Source organism: Thalassophryne amazonica, chromosome 8 (assembly GCF_902500255.1).
Source record: "Thalassophryne amazonica chromosome 8, fThaAma1.1, whole genome shotgun sequence".
Taxonomy (NCBI): domain Eukaryota; kingdom Metazoa; phylum Chordata; class Actinopteri; order Batrachoidiformes; family Batrachoididae; genus Thalassophryne; species Thalassophryne amazonica.
This window is the reverse complement of record NC_047110.1, coordinates 21,190,203-21,207,366: the sequence shown is the minus strand read 5'-3', so window position 1 is coordinate 21,207,366 and position 17,164 is coordinate 21,190,203. Positions and strand designations below refer to the sequence as shown.

At 42.3% G+C, this 17,164-nt stretch overlaps 1 protein-coding gene across 1 annotated transcript in view; it reads right to left on the bottom strand.

The window, feature by feature from the left end:
• smc1b (structural maintenance of chromosomes 1B) overlaps window positions 1-17,164 on the bottom strand; it is a 164,029-nt gene that overhangs the window by 40,547 nt on the left and 106,318 nt on the right. The window contains exon 20 of the mRNA XM_034175841.1: window positions 12,924-13,071. Within this exon, the coding sequence (XP_034031732.1) occupies window positions 12,924-13,071 (148 nt within the window). The remainder of the gene's footprint in view (window positions 1-12,923; window positions 13,072-17,164) is intronic.

The window sequence follows — 17,164 nt, the reverse complement described above, 5'->3', positions numbered from 1 at the left end:
CTTGCAATGGATTCTGACACCACTACAGTTCTGGTGATGTTAGATATCAGTGCTGCATTTGATACCGTGGATCATCATATTCTACTCAGCAGGCTGGAGAATCATTTTGGAATTACTGGGAATGCCCTTGCATTGTTGACATCATACCTGACCAGTCGTTCTCACTGTGTCACAGGCGTCATCAGCCATGGTTCACGAAATGATTCAACGCAATGATGTAATGAAGCAAGCAGAAAAGATATTCAACTAATGTTAAACAAGAGTCAACAGAAAATGACATATCCACCCAGTCCCCAAAAAGTAGCAATACAAAGTGTCAAGGGATCACCCAAGTACATCCTTATGCTAAATATGAATGAAATTGGTCAACTGATTCTTGAGATATGGCAGTAACAAGGGTAGTAATGACAATATCATGAATATCTTGCTGTGATCTTGAAATTGATTCCCAAAGTCACCATAATAGACTGATGTCAGGGGATCACGCAAGTACACCCTTATGCTAAATACGAATGAAATTGGTGAACTGGTTCTTGAAATATCGCAGTAACAAGTGAAAACAGACGGACAGACATGCTGATTGCTATTTCCCCTGGTATAAAAAAAAGGTTGGTCCCTGTTAGGAGTGCCATAAATTATACTGTATGATTTTGTATGCTCAGGTGGGCACCGGGAACATCTTGAGGACTAAGGTGCTTACCTTCCTTTTTGCAGCCACTGCTCTCTCCTCCTGGTTAATGCTCTCCTCCATTTTGAGGAGCTTCTTCTTCTGTTGCTCCAGGTGATTTTGTTCATACTCCAGCTGTGCAGTCAGCTGAGCATGGTGACTTTCAAATTCCAGCCTGAAGGTCAAGATGCATGAATGTGGTCAAATAACACAACAACTGAGTTCTTCCAAAATATGAACCCAAAATCGAAAGTGTGCTGATCTGCATTTGTACTGAATCACTGTCAGCGTATGAGCTCGGTCCGATCATTCAGGTTTAAACACCACCAACTTATGACAAAAGATGACATTTTATATTGTGTAAAATTTTTCTGTGAATTATTCATACAGAGAGTGCAGCTCAAACCAAAGTCAAATTCCTTGTATTCTGTGGATACTTGGCAAATAAAAGCTATTCTGATTCTGATATTTCATGGAAAAGATGCCCGCCGAACAACGTTATTCAATGCATAAATGTTTAATGGAAAAACAGTTTAAATTTACACTTTGTTCACAGTGTCTGACAGTCCACTCGACTGCTCACAGATTTAAGATACTGTATAAAGACTTGAAGAATTTTCAAAAACCGAACTCGTGCCGAACAGCAGTGTCTAAACTTAAGACCCTTTCATGTCTGACTTGCATACAGTTGTGATGCGTGGTCGCTGTGTAGGCTGTTGTGTGATTGCATTCCTAGTCTTGTTTTCAGTTGCTTACTGCCATATATGTAGCCACCGTCACTATTTTTCTGCCTCTCACAGTCCACACCTGTCTACTTTTTGTTTTTCTAACATTGTGGAAATGCCCTCTGTTCTTAAAACGGTACATGAACGGCATTCATATTGCACGCAGGGAGAGAGAGAGAAAGCGAAAACTTGTGTGCAGAGGGGAGAAGTTGACTCCATGACACTACAGACTGACACACAAATGGATGATACATTGGAAAAAGTCAGAAGACATTATGTCCAGGAGTTAATGGACTTTATTAATGTGCCACAATCGTGAGTGAACTCAAGAAGGTGAAAGTGCTGAGGATTTCCAGTCGGCAATCGCGCGCACATTCTATCCATGAGGAGTGGACGGTGTACATGTCCTCTCGCTGGCCATTCAACCGTGAGCAGGAGTTAATGGACTTTTTATTTAACTTGCCACAATCTTGAGAGAACTGGAGGAAGTGAAAGAATTCTGCGTGCTGCAATCGTGATGGCGCACGCAATCCCTGCATGAGAAGTGGACGTAGAAATGTCCTCTCGCTGGCGATGTGTCCATGAGCAGGGGTCAATGGACTTTATTTAACTTGCCACACAGGAAATTTTGCTGAGTAAAATTTACTCTGCTGGGATAGCATTTGATCCCATTCCAAATAGAGTGGAATATAGTTTAGCACAAAGCTAAATCAACTCAACACAGTGTGAAATGAACTCTTATTGGAGTATCACCACTTGTATTGACCAGACGGTGTCACCGACCGAACGGTCCCCCGTCCACCCTGCCATCACTGCACAGCCACGGTTCACGAATTATCACCTCGTTTTTGCTTAAAACTGCACTCCAGTCATCATCTATCTCAGCGACAGATATCTGAAGCTTTTGTGCAACAATAGCCGCATAAATTCAGCATTATTTCATAATAACAGACGGAGGAAGTGATCAGAGGGCCGTGGCTACACGAGCTGCTAGCTGATGCGTTCACTGCGCGTTGGTCATTTCAAAGCGTCACCGATTCAAGCCTTGTTCCTGCTTAAAACTGACTTCGGAATAATTCAGGAGGTTTTACCTTGTCATCTGATGGTTAAAATCCCACTAATCCATTTGATTGCTTTGGGTGGAGAGACGCTATGTCAGACGGGCTGCTGGCTCCGGAATGACACATGCGCAGTGGAGACAGGGTGAGCCAATCCGGAATGACACATGCGCAGTGGTGACAGGGTGAGTCAATGTTTAGGGGGGGACTGTTCATATATATATATATATATATATATAATATATATATATATATAGCCTCCTCCTGCCCGGATCGTTGACAGTCATCCTGACTCGACGGTCAGCAAGATCTTGGATGTTTGTTGGCAGGTCGGGGCTTCAGATATCTGGTGGACTGCGAGGGCTATAGGCCTGAAGAGTGCTCCTGGGTCAAGCGGATCCTCATATTGGACCCTCCCTCCTCTAGAACGTCTACCGGGAGCATCCTGATTGGCCCGGTAGGTTGCCTGGGGGCTCCCATTGAGGGGGGGGGTACTGTTGTGTGTCATCCTGGTACCGGCTCCTCTGCTCCCTCTCTTTCCAAGTGGCATTCCTTGTGGAGTTGATGAGCACACCTGCCTGCAATCAATCTGTCTCCATATAAACCCCGGATCAACAGCTCATTAGCGCCACAAACTCGAGTGTTCACAACCTGGTAACCTGGCCTCTCATTTCTGCATAGAGCCTTTCTGTCTGCATTCCATTGTAGTGTTTTTTCACTTGCTGTTTTGCAAACTGCTTTTTTGCTGTGTTCTGATGCCTTGCATTTTTACAGCCATTTGTTCAGTTTGGTTACTGAGTGACTGTGAGTTGTTGTGCGCAGGTGTTCACACACCTTCACTCATACTGTCTCTCCTCCTCCACAGCGACACCACCCTCCGTCAGCCCCAGAGGGAGCAACTTGGACCTCGGACTACCACCACCTCATCTTCCCTGGATCTTCACCTGCACACCTGGTCTCATCAGGTTGCGGCCTCCTGTTTCCACCGCAACTCAGGCTGGGTCTCCACTCTCCAGACATCCTTATCAGTGTACACTATTTCTGCAACATTGAACCTTGTGCTCATTCCTGTACAATAAATCTGGTTTCATTCATCTGTTCAGCCTCACTGCTTTGGAGTCCTATTCTGGTTTTTGGGTCACAACCATAACAGAGTATTAGTCATGCAGACAGCACTGGAGTTTGTGTGTCCAATTACCTGTGGATGGCGAACAACAAGGCCAAGGCAGCAATGACCTTTTCTCCACCAGACAGATTGTCCATGGTCATGAAGCGTTTCCCTGGTGCCACACAGTTATAGTTGATACCTCCTAAGTATGGTTCATCTGGATTCTCTGCACTCAGAACGGCCTGTATGGGGCACAACCACCACATATGGGTGACTCTTTAACTACGGGCACTATTTGCCTTGTAAATGTAATTTCCACCACAACATTGCCTTACAATATAAAGCGCCTTGGGGCAACTGTTTTTTGTAATTTGGCGCTATATACATGTGCTCTGATGTCACTGTTTATCTCCATAGAAACTACCCAAACAATCTTTCATACAAACTGTTTAAAGGAACATTACAGTGTTGTGGTGGAAATTACGCCAATAGTGTGGGACAACAACATTTTGTTTAAAAAAATCACAACAGTTGTATGACACTGAATACCCCAATTATGTTTTGATTATTTACTGATATTTTATTCAGAGATTTTAAAACATTAGAAAAAACGTTTCTTTACCATTCATTTTTAACATTGAAGATCAAAAGTCTGGGTGTGGGACAAGCACAAAACAGCAAATTTGCATATAATGATGCTGAAAAAAGGTGAAAAAGTCATCATAGGCTACTAGAACAAATTTCTTAACACACTTTCATTGTAAAGATAACTATAAAAGTGTGAAATTTCCCCTTTTTCTGTTTTTCATACAATATGATCAAAGGACATCATAAGTGCCTGTAGTCTAAGAATCACCCATTACAATTATATGAAAGTAGCTTTGTCATTTTTTTTTACAGTGCATCCGAAAAGTAGTCACAGCCCTTCCCTTTTCCACATTTTGTTGTTACAGCCTTATTCCAAAATGGAGTAAATTTATTTTTCCCCTCAAAATTCTCTTTACAACACCCCATAATGACAACATGAAAAACTTTTTTATGATTTTAGCAAATTTATATATAAAAAAAATCAGAAATCACATGTACATAAGTATTCACACTCTTTTTCTCAATACTTTATTAACGCACCTTTGGCAGCAATTATAGCTTCACATCTTCTATGAAGCTACAAGCTTGGTGCACCTATCTTTGGACAGTTTTGTCCATTCCTCTTTGTTGCACCTCTCAAGCTTCATCAAGTTGGATGGAGCTTGAGAGGTGCACAGCCATTTTCAGATCTCTCCACAGACGTCCAATCAAATTCAGATCTGGGTTCTGGCTGGGCCATTCAAGGACATTCATAAAGTTGTCCTGAAGCCACTATTTTGATATCTTGGCTGTGTACTTAGGGTCATTGTCCTGCTGAAAGGTGAACCATCCCCCAATCTGCGGTCAAGAGCGTTGTGGAGCAGGTTTTCATCCAGGATGTCTCTGTACATTGCTGCATTCATCTTTCCCTCAATCCTGACTAGTCTCCCAGTTCCTACCATTGAAAAAATCCTCACAGCATGATGCTGCCACCACATAGGGAGGACTGGTTTCCTCCAAACATGCTGCCTGGAATCACACCCAAGATTTCAAATTTGTCTCATCAGACCAGAGAATTTTGTTTTCGTGGTTTGAGAGTCCTTCAGGTGCCTCTTGGCAAACTCCAGGTGGGCTGTCATGTGCCTTTTACTGAGGAGTGGCTTCTGTCTGGCCACTCTACAATGCAGGCCTGACAGATGTTGGAGGACACTGTGCTAATTGGGGCCTTCAGAGGCAGCAGAAATGTTTCTGTACCCTTCCCCAGATTTGTGCCTTGAGACAGTCCTGTCTCCGAAGTCAGACAATTGCTTTGACTTCATGCTTGGTTTCAACTGAATTAACCCCAGGTGGACTCCAATTAAGCTGCAGAAACATCTCAAAGATGATCAGTGGAAAGAGGATGCACCTGAGCTCAATTTGAGCTTCACACAAAGGCTGTGAGTACATGTGATTTCTTTGTTGTTGTTTTTTTATTATTATATTTTTAATAAATTTGCAAAAACCTCCAAAACATTTTTCACATTGAATTTTAAGGGGAAAAAATGAACTTCATTAATTGTGCTGTAAATGTAGCTCCTTCAGCAATTCACAGTACACAGCACAATCACAGTCTGTAGATTCTATGGTTTAACCCTTTGGGGCCGAGGGCATTTTGACTTTCCTGGGCATAAATGTTTTATTATTGCTGTTTACAGCTCTCCCTGCATCCCACAATCAAGTTTTATGTCTCTTTTTTCAGGACAACCTGTGCTTTCATAATATATATGCTTTGTGTAATAAGTGTAATAAAAGTTTACAACCAGAAATAAGAAAGGAAAAAATAAAGCGGAAATAATTTTCCACACACATTTATTCAAGGCACACAGCAAACATAATAAACAACTGTTTTGACACTTTATAAAGGTAATTAGAGGTCTTGTGTGAAAGACTGTACAACAAAAAGGTTCAAACAATGAACACAAATGCACATTTTGAACAGTATATACAAGATGGTCTATGCGTTTTGTTTGTCTCATCTCAAAGCAATTTCTGTCTGCTATTACACAAAGGTTACATCACAAACTTCTACTTCTCCTGTGTTTTGGACTGTTTTGTGCTGCTCCTTAAGCAGCTTTCATTCACACTTTGGCCCACGTTAGCTCCTTACAGTCTGAGGAGCGGCCCTCCCCCTCGCTCCATTGATATGGTAAACAGTGCTTTACGCCGAGAAAGCAACAGAGTTATCCATTAACATTCATATGCAAACTAGTGGAGCAATCCTGATAGTTACACATTCTTTGTTTGAGCATGTGAGATGTCATCAGAGGCTCTCCGTCTGCTTTCACTGATCGGAGCATTGGAGCACCAGTGGGCTATTCAAACAGGTCAACTAGTAACATATCACGCCTGAAAACGATCTTTGGCTTTTCACGTGAGGTAAATCTGGATTTTGGAAAACCATGTGACGGTGAACCAATTCCGATTGGACATTGCGCACGTCATCACATAGCTTCTATGAGGAGTACAAAGATGGCTGATCAATCAATCAATTTTTTTATATAGCGCCAAATCACAACAAACAGTTGCCCCAAGGCGCTTTATATTGTAAGGCAAGGCCATACAATAATTATGTAAAACCCCAACGGTCAAAACGACCCCCTGTGAGCAAGCACTTGGCTACAGTGGGAAGGAAAAACTCCCTTTTAACAGGAAGAAACCTCCAGCAGAACCAGGCTCAGGGAGGGGCAGTCTTCTGCTGGGACTGGTTGGGGCTGAGGGAGAGAACCAGGAAAAGACATGCTGTGGAGGGGAGCAGAGATCGATCACTAATGATTAAATGCAGAGTGGTGCATACAGAGCAAAAAGAGAAAGAAACAGTGCATCATGGGAACCCCCCAGCAGTCTACGTCTATAGCAGCATAACTATGGGATGGTTCAGGGTCACCTGATCCAGCCCTAACTATAAGCTTTAGCAAAAAGAAAGTTTTAAGCCTAATCTTAAAAGTAGAGAGGGTGTCTGTCTCCCTGATCTGAATTGGGAGCTGGTTCCACAGGAGAGGAGCCTGAAAGCTGAAGGCTCTGCCTCCCATTCTACTCTTACAAACCGTAGGAACTACAAAAGCCTGCAGTCTGAGAGCGAAGCGCTCTATTGGGGTGATATGGTACTACGAGGTCCCTAAGATAAGATGGGACCTGATTATTCAAAACCTTATAAGTAAGAAGAAGAATTTTAAATTCTATTCTAGAATTAACAGGAAGCCAATGAAGAGAGGCCAATATGGGTGAGATATGCTCTCTCCTTCTAGTCCCCGTCAGTACTCTAGCTGCAGCATTTTGAATTAACTGAAGGCTTTTTAGGGAACTTTTAGGACAACCTGATAATAATGAATTACAATAGTCCAGCCTAGAGGAAATAAATGCATGAATTAGTTTTTCAGCATCACTCTGAGACAAGACCTTTCTGATTTTAGAGATATTGCATAAATGCAAAAAAGCAGTCCTACATATTTGTTTAATATGCGCTTTGAATGACATATCCTGATCAAAAATGACTCCAAGATTTCTCACAGTATTACTAGAGGTCAGGGTAATGCCATCCAGAGTAAGGATCTGGTTAGACACCATGTTTCTAAGATTTGTGGGGCCAAGTACAATAACTTCAGTTTTATCTGAGTTTAAAAGCAGGAAATTAGAGGTCATCCATGTCCTTATGTCTGTAAGACAATCCTGCAGTTTAGCTAATTGGTGTGTGTCCTCTGGCTTCATGGATAGATAAAGCTGGGTATCATCTGCGTAACAATGAAAATGTAAGCAATGCCGTCTAATAATACTGCCTAAGGGAAGCATGTATAAAGTGATTAAAATTGGTCCTAGCACAGAACCTTGTGGAACTCCATAATTAACATTAGTCTGTGAAGAAGATTCCCCATTTACATGAACAAATTGTAATCTATTAGATAAATATGATTCAAACCACCGCAGCGCAGTGCCTTTAATACCTATGGCATGCTCTAATCTCTGTAATAAAATTTTATGGTCAACAGTATCAAAAGCAGCACTGAGGTCTAACAGAACAAGCACAGAGATGAGTCCACTGTCTGAGGCCATAAGAAGATCATTTGTAACCTTCACTAATGCTGTTTCTGTACTATGATGAATTCTAAAACCTGACTGAAACTCTTCAAATAGACCAGATTAGTGCACAGGTGTGCCTTAGACTGCCCATAATAAAAGGCCACTCTGAAAGGTGCAGTTTTATCACACAGCACAATGCCACAGATGTCGCAAGATTTGAGGGAGCATGCAATTGGCATGCTGACAGCAGGAATGTCAACCAGAGCTGATTTCTCACAGTATTACTAGAGGTCAGGTAATGCCTCCAGAGTAAGGATCTGGTTAGACACCATGTTTCTAGATTTGTGATGAATGGCTGGCTCAAAAGTCAGCAGCGTTAACTTTTCAGCAAAAAAGTAGTTTCTATCTCATATCATTAAAAAGTTATTTATAATTTAGTCAAGCTTGGTCTTAGCGTCGTATATAAGCGCGTCAGCCCCTGAGGGTTAAACCCAAGTCCTGATAAGAGACTTCCGTGTTGCAAATTAGGAAGCTGATTTATATATACCGTATTTTCCGGACTATAAGTCGCACCGGAGAGTATGAAGTCGCACCAGCCACTTTATCCATTATAAAGAAAAACAAACCATAAATAAGTCGCACCGGAGTATAGTCGCACCAGCCACTTATCCATTATAAAGAAAAATAACCATAAATAAGGTCCACTGGACTATAAGTCCCCATGGCATCCAGGTATGTTAACATGAAAAGTTCAGATGATAATATTGTGACGGCTACCGTTTCGGATGCATATTTCACCAGTCGCAACTTGTAATCTGCAGAGTATGATTTCTTTTTGGTGGCATTTTTTCGGGCCTTCTCCGTTGTCTTGTTATGTTATCATTAACGTTAAAATTTTATTTTTCTATGGTAGTCAGAAGTCGCAGGAACAGTTACACAAGCCTCGAGTGCCCTCTCGTGAGCTGCATTTTACCTACGGATATGTTTGTATTTTGCGGACACATTGCGAGCCGAACCATGCAGCGCCTACCTGCGCAGCTCATGACCGCCCAGCGGTGTCGATCCAGCTCCTTCCAAGTGGAGACGCTAATCCTCCGCCGTCGCTCAGTGCTCCCATGCAGCTCTCAGCGTCAACTCTGCTCACACTGATATCCAAGGGTTGAAGCTGTCTTGTTAGCCGTCCCGGAATAAAACACCATGTTCGTCTGCTTCAAACGCTTTCAACAATCATCGACGGCCAGCTCCTTCCAGTGCACACGCTAATCCTCCGCCGTCGCTCACCCAATGCTCCCACGCAGCTCTCAGCGTCAACTTAAACACTCTGCTCACATTGATATCCAAGGGTTGAAGCTGTCTGTTCGCCAAGCCGGAATAACGCAAGCACCGTGTTCGTCAGCTTCCACGCTGTGGGGAGGTGAGGAATACGCATCCAAAGTTCTGTTCTCTGATTGGTTATCGCGACCAGCGTGAACTATAGGATGGCCGTCATACTACAGTGCCCATGATGCATTGCATTTCCCTTTTCCGGTGGCCATTTTTAAACATAGATCGACTTTGTCACGTACAATTGTTTTGTTACAGTAAATTAATTGAGATCCTACCGGTATATTTTTCATTTATAAGTCGCACTGGAGTATAGGTCGCACCCCCGCCCAAAACATTAAAAAAAGTGCGACTTATAGTCCAGAAAATACGGTACTTACTTATGTGGAACAATTTTGCGTAGTATCCCTGATGTGAATAAGAAAACAATGAATTAATGGCTTAAAATAGTCAGACATACCAAGTAAAAGTGATGCTGCAAGCTCTTTTTCCACAGATGACTGTCAAAGGGAGAATAAGTATATAGTCTGCACTAACTCATGGTTCCCTGTTCAAATGCTGATGAGTTCACCATTGACAAGTGATGGTTTTCTACAGAAAGCTTTTTCAAAGTACAGTTTAGTGATTGTGACCTTTGGACCCTTAACTCCCAAACCAATAGGCCTTTTTGCGGTCCACCAAGCCTAACACACATACCACGTTTTGTGACAATCAGGCAATAAGGAAATAAGATATTGTGCTGGCAAGATTTTTACAAAGCACACGTCAGTGACCCAGCCAAAATCAACAGAATTCATGGCATCAGAATGCCTCATGTGTATACCAAGTTTTTTACAGTGGGTTAGTTGGCTCACGATATGGTTTTTACTTATAATGTTTATAGATTTCTTTTGTAACAGAAATATTGGGTTTGTATTTGTTTTATATGTTTCCCCAAACCTCAATGCAGTAGGTCATGAATGGGACAAGCAATGAATGATCCAGCGTAACCAACGAATGCTGGGAAAGGAAGTATTGTGCTTTATACAGAATTGCGATAACTTTGACATTTTGAATTTAACATAATTTATATGAGTTTTCCAACTTAATTTATCATTGATAAACACTCCAAGAAACTTGGTTTTTGGTTACTATTTCAATTTTAGCATCATTCAATAATAAGTTTTCTACTTAAGTTCCTGGGCTTATTTCTGAATATAATACATTTTGTTTTACCCAAATGAAGCGATAATTTCTTTGAATCACCAAATTAAATAAATTATACACAACCAAGTTTGTTGTCAATCAGGCCAGTACAACTGAACTTCTCTCACTCACAAATAAAAGCGTCTAACTCCCCCTGTAAATAGGGACGTCTAGGCCACTGCCTGTACTGCGTTAAAATAAAACAAAATAAAACCCAATGACATCCTTTCTGTGTGCTGCTTCACCTGAGCACTGTTGTTTCGACATATTCTTTTGTAGATCTGGTCAATTACGACAGACACATGCTCAAAGCACTGGCTGAGAGATGGAAGCGCCGGGCTTTGATTTGCTCAAACTCCTGGCTGCACTTCCTGGATGCTTTGGTGCTGGCATCAAAGGCTGAGTGAAGGCAAAATAAGTTGTTAAAGGTATGTTGTGATTCAGAGCTTGTATAGTTATTGAATCCAACCACAAAAACAGAAAAAGAAAAAATGAAAAGCTGACAAAATATACGCAACGGTAAAGTACCCTCTGCCAATAACAGCATTGTGTTCTTTATAACCTTGCAGTTGTTTAATTAATTATTACGATCTCAGGGTTCTCCCCAGAAATTTTTGGGTATAGCGGTGCTGTTGGCAATTACTACCCGAGGTGGAGTCATTTTGACTGGTTTTAGATGCACTGAAAGCAAGAATAATAGCCAAAAAAGGACACTTAAGTTGCAATATCAAAGTTCTTTTTTGCATTTTTTCTGTCTAAGTTAAGAAAATAAATAACGCTGAAAAATTAAAAAACACATTAATATTAATGGACATAGCATTTGCTCTCTTCTTCAAAAATGACACACTGTCCAGTACGATAGGGAGTTTTTTCTGTCTTTTGACAGGTTAGGGGTTTTCTTTTCCAACATTTTTGAGAAGGATTGCATACTTTTTTAAAACAATATAACTCCGAATTGTCTTGTTTGAACATGAGCTAATGCTGCGTTTACACATAGGCAAGATGTGTTATGAATGTCATTATTTGCTTCATTCTTGGCACATTCTTGATATTCTTAATGTGACTTAACGCATCTGAATAGGTTTCTTAATAGTGCGGTTGATGTGTGATATTTGTGATTTTCGTGGAGCATGTTTTGGCTGAATTTCACACACCACCCTCATGTCGCCTCATGTCGTGGAGGTCGCAACTGTAGTGTGTCGATCCGTCTTGATTAGTGGTGATCCTTAATAGAGCGTGACATTGTTCTTCTCTGATGTGCGCACAATTAACCCTGCTGCACGGCATTCAGTTTCATTGCTGCAGTATGCTGAAGAAGGACAGGGACGAAGTAAGTGGTTTGAAGATGAGTGAGTGACAATGTGTTGTGTGGGCCGCCAGAAGAGGAGGTACTGCTGGCCCACCAACAGAGGGCGCCCTGCCTGAAGTGCGGGCTTCAGGCACGAGAGGGCGCTGCAGCCACGGACACAACGGGAGTGACAGCTGTCACACATCAACTCATGACAGCTGTCACCCATCATTTCATCACTCCATAAAGCCGGATGTCATCTCCACCCTCGCTGCCCGAGATATCATCTACCTGTGAAGGTAATATTCTCTGCTGTATCTGAACTTAACACTGACTTTATAGTCTGAACTTCTTTGCAGCCGTTTTCCTGTGGGTGTTGCCTTATCTGTGGGATTGGCGTTTTGGTGTGATCACCGACGGCTTCGCTTCACACCCCAACCAGATAAGTGGTTAACAGGAGCTGCACGAGTGTGTGATTAGAGGTGGAGGTGACTTTCCACCTTCTGACTGTTTTTGTTACTGGGTGTGCACACACCCACATCTCACTGTTTGTGCTCCTCGCCAGCAGTACCAGATCCGACAGTCTGGGACGGTGATCACCTAGGAATTCGGGACTTGGCGGCTCCAGTATTCACCAGGTTCAGTGGCGGCGGAATCGTGTGGTTCCGGCTCTTCTCAGGACAGACGTCTTCTATCCTCGAGCCCTGCCCACACGTCACTTTTGTGTATTGACTGCTATCAGATTCTGAGATTGTCTGTATATTCGTGTGCACATTCACAACATTAAATTGTTACCTTTTGGCTCATCTATTGACCGTTCATTTGCGCCCCCTGTTGTGGGTCCGTGTCACTACACTTTCCCCAACACAATGTATTTTGTAGACCTTCAAAGTCGATGCGTTCTCCCTGCTGAGTAAATGATATTTTGGACACATACAATAAAAATTACCTTCCCTCGTTTCCTGCACCTTGTCATTCACCTCTCTCAGCTTATCCAGAGCTTTTAGATTGGGTGCTGTAGTTCGCTGCAGTAATTCCTCCAAGGAGAACACCGTCTCCCGAAGACTTTGCAGATGCCTCTCCACCTCCTGCTCTCCCTGCAGTTAAATAAACAAGTCCATATTCAACTTATGTGGTACACCAATGGTACTTTAAAAAATCCTCGATCAGAAACACACTATACCATCAGTTTTCCAGTTTTACTTCCCGCAGTCATGTTCAAGAAAACCATCAGTAACTTTTCTGTCAGAGTTATACTGATTATTTCTGTCAAGTGTCTGCTCGGGTAGAATGGATGCAGTCACAGTGTTCACAAACACAAATAGGTGTTTAGCACTCCTACTTTATGTCAGACACTTTTATGGAATGCAAATCCATCACAGCAGATCAAGTCAAGATGCATTTTGGACAAGGAAATTTCATATGAGCAACTTTTGCCCATTTCTCTTTGAAATACTTCTCAAGCTCAAGTACACAGGACTGTGAATACTGTGTGGATGCACTGTGTGTATTTTATATATATATATATATATATATATATATGAGGTCTGTTAGAAAAGTTTCCGACCTTTTTATTTTTTTCAAAAACCTGATGGATTTGAATCACGTGTGATTGCATCAGCCAAGCTTGAACCTTCATGCGCATGCGTGATTTTTTTCACGTCTGTCGGTTGCATCATTTCCTTGTAAGCAGCCTTTGTGTGAGGACGTGTGCTGTGCGCTCCGCGGATTTTTTTGCGAGGAAAATGGCCGAACGATTGGAGCAACATTATTGCATCAAATTCTGCCAGAAACTTGGTGACAGCCAGGTGGAAACCATTCGGAAAATTAAGACAGCTTTCAGAAATGAAGCTATGGGCGTCACAGAGATTAAGGAGTGGTACAACCGGTTTTAAAGATGGATGCCACAGCCATGGAGGAGCACGCCGCACTCGACATCGACATGCCAAAATGACGAGATCATTTCCAAAGTGCACGCTGTACGAGGATAGGCTGAAAGGTTCTAAGGCTGACTATGATGCAGTTGTTGAATTGAACAAATTCAGGGTTATTTTTCTACATAGTCTCCCTGTAACTCCACACACTTCTTCCAGCGGTGCTTGAGTGCTTCGATTCCCTTGGCATAGAAGCTTTCATCCTGAGAGTCAAAATAGTCCTCAACGGCAGCCATCACCTCATCATTGCTCCGATAGTGCTTCCCCGCCAAGTTTTTTTCAGGTTTGGGAACAGATGAACGTCCGAGGGTGCCAAGTCAGGGGAGTATGGTGGGTGATCTACCAGTTCAAATCCACACTCGTGGATAGTGGCCATAGCCACTGTTGACTTGTGAACTGGGCATTGTCTTGATGGAACAGCACCCCTTTCGTCAGCTTTCCTGGTCACTTCTTTTTGATAGCCTGCGTAAACTGTCTCAGTAGGTTAGAATAGTACTGTCCATTTATGGTTTGTCCCTTTTCAAGATAGTCCACGAACACAATGCCCTTGGCATCCCAGAAAACTAAAACCATGACCTTCCCGCAGACGAAACAACCTTGGCCTTCTTTGGAGGGTGGTGACCTTGGGTGTTTCCACTGTATTGATTTTTTTTTGTCTCTGGTTCAAAGTGGTGAACCAAAACACTCATCCTGGGTAAGAAAACATTCCATGTAATGGTGGATCCTCTTCAAATTGCACCAAGTTGCCTTCGACATGACTAGCCTGGTGCGTTTCTGATCAGGCGTCAGAAGACGTGGCACCCACCGAGCTGACACCTTTGACATTCCAAGTTCTTCATGCAGAATGTGTTCAATTCTCTCACGGGATATTCCCACTGCATCTGCTAGCTGATCAATCGTCGATCGTCTGTCGTCTATCACCATTTCATGAACAAGGTCAATGTTTTTCTGGGTTGTGGCTGTTGCAGGCCGCCCAGACCTTGGGTCGTCTTCAAGGCTCTCTCTGCCCCTCTGAAATTCAGCTGCCCACTTCTGCACTGTAGATATGGAAGGAGCTTCATCCCCTAATGTAGCAACCATATCCGCATGAATGTCCTTGGGCTTTAACCCCTTCTATGCAGGTACTTAATCACACCACGATGCCACATCTCATTCAAGGCCTGCCCACAGGAAATGACGTCACCGACACGCGTGAAAAAAGTCACGCATGCGCACAAGGGTTCAAGCATGATTGGTGTAATCGCACATCATTCAAATCCATATAGTTTAAAAAATAAAATAAAGGGTCGGCTTATTATCTAATAGACCTCGTATATTTTTTTGATAGTGATTTGGTGCTTTATAAGCCGATTAAATTGTATTGAAACTGAACATTTTATTGAGTCTTAAAGTAAATAAATATGAAATTGGTCACTGGATCCATAAACTTTGGACATAATAAATTCTACATGGTGGATCCTTGATCTCTGGACATAAATAGATATAAACAAAATCTGTATTTTTTGTCAAAAGCATTTCCTTTCAGACATTATCAGCATGATATCTTTCCAGGGGAGGTGATGGTCTAGAGGAGAGGTGATGGTCTAGAGGGGAGGGTGATGGTCTAGTGGTTAAGGCGGTTAAGGCTTGAGTCCACAAGATAATGGGTTTCAAATCCCCGCCTGACAGGAAAATCACTAAGGGCCCTTGGGCAAGGCCTTTAATCCCCTATTGCTCCCGATGTGTAGTGAACGCCTTGTGTGGCAGCACGCTGACATCGGGGTGAATGTGAGGCATAATTGTAAAGGGCTTTGAGCGTCTGATGCAGATGGAAAGCGCTATATAAATGCAGTCCATTACCATTTATTTCCACACATCTGAGCTGAGCTCTTACAGCTGGCTGTGCTTCACGTAATGATGTAATTTATAAACAATACAGAATGTCTCATTTTGGGAGGAAAAGAAATGTTTAGTCAATTGTAGTTTATTGTCTGTATTACAACATTTGTAAGAGGTGTAATTTTATTTCAGTGGTGAAACGTTTTGAAGTTATTAATTTCGACCGGACTCTGTCTCGGCAGAGAGCCGCGCAGCGTTTGGAGCTTTGCCAATGGAACGGAGGCCAATTCTTGTTTCTTGACTGCAACAAGACATGAGTCCCAGTTAGTGACTTTAATCCACACAAAAGTGACTCATGATATTTTAATGGCTTTGAGAGGGGTTAAGAAGCAGACTTGCTGTTTCTGAAGAGCAGCAAATCAAAGAACCAACGAGCTAGTGGATCGAAGCATTGCTTCAATGGTTCACGCTTCAAAGTGGAGTCGCGCTGCAGAAACCGTTGATTACAGAGCCGCTGCAGGGTCTGTAATCAATGTAGAGGAATGATCATTTTCCCGACAAACACCCTCAAAAACAACGGCTGCTCTGAAGGACTGATAAGGGAATGTTAAGCAAAAACGCTATTAATATCGGTGGATCGAATCATTTCTATGTATATAAAAGTATTTGATCCCCTGTCCATTTTGTAGGTTTTCCCACCTACAAAGAATGGAGAAGTCTGTAATTTTTATCTTAGGTACACTTCAACTGTGAAAGACATAATCTAAAAATTCCAGAAAATGACGTATGATTTTTTAATAATTAATCAGCATTTTATTGCATGAAATATGTATTTGGTACAATAGAAAAACAGAATATAGCGAAACAATATACAATAGAAAAACAGACCTTAATATTTGGTACAGAAACCTTTGTTTGCATTTACACATTTAGAAATTTCCTGTAGTTCTTGACCAAGTTTTCACACACTGCAGCAGGGATTTTGGTCCACTCCTCCATACAGATCAAATCCAGCTCTTTCAGGTTTCGAGTTTCAGCTCCCTCCAAAGATTTTATAATGGGTTCATGTCTGGAGACGGGCTAGGTCACTCCAGGACCTTGAAATGCTTTTTACGAAGCCACTCCTTAGTTGCCCTGGCTGTGAGTTTCGGGTCATTGTCATGCTGGAAGACCCAGCCATGACCCATCTTCAATGATCTTACTGAGGGAAGGAGATTGTTTCACAAAATCTCACGAGACATGACCCCATCCATCCTCCCTTCAATACGGTGCAGTCGTCCTGTCCCCTTTGCAGAAAAGCACCCCCAAAAATGATGTTTCCACTTCCATGCTTCCCGGTTTGGACAGTGTTCTTGGGGTTGTTCTCATCCTCCAAACACGGCGAGTTGACCAGGTCCTCCAGTGTAGTTCTGGGCTTTCTCAGAATCATCCTTACCCC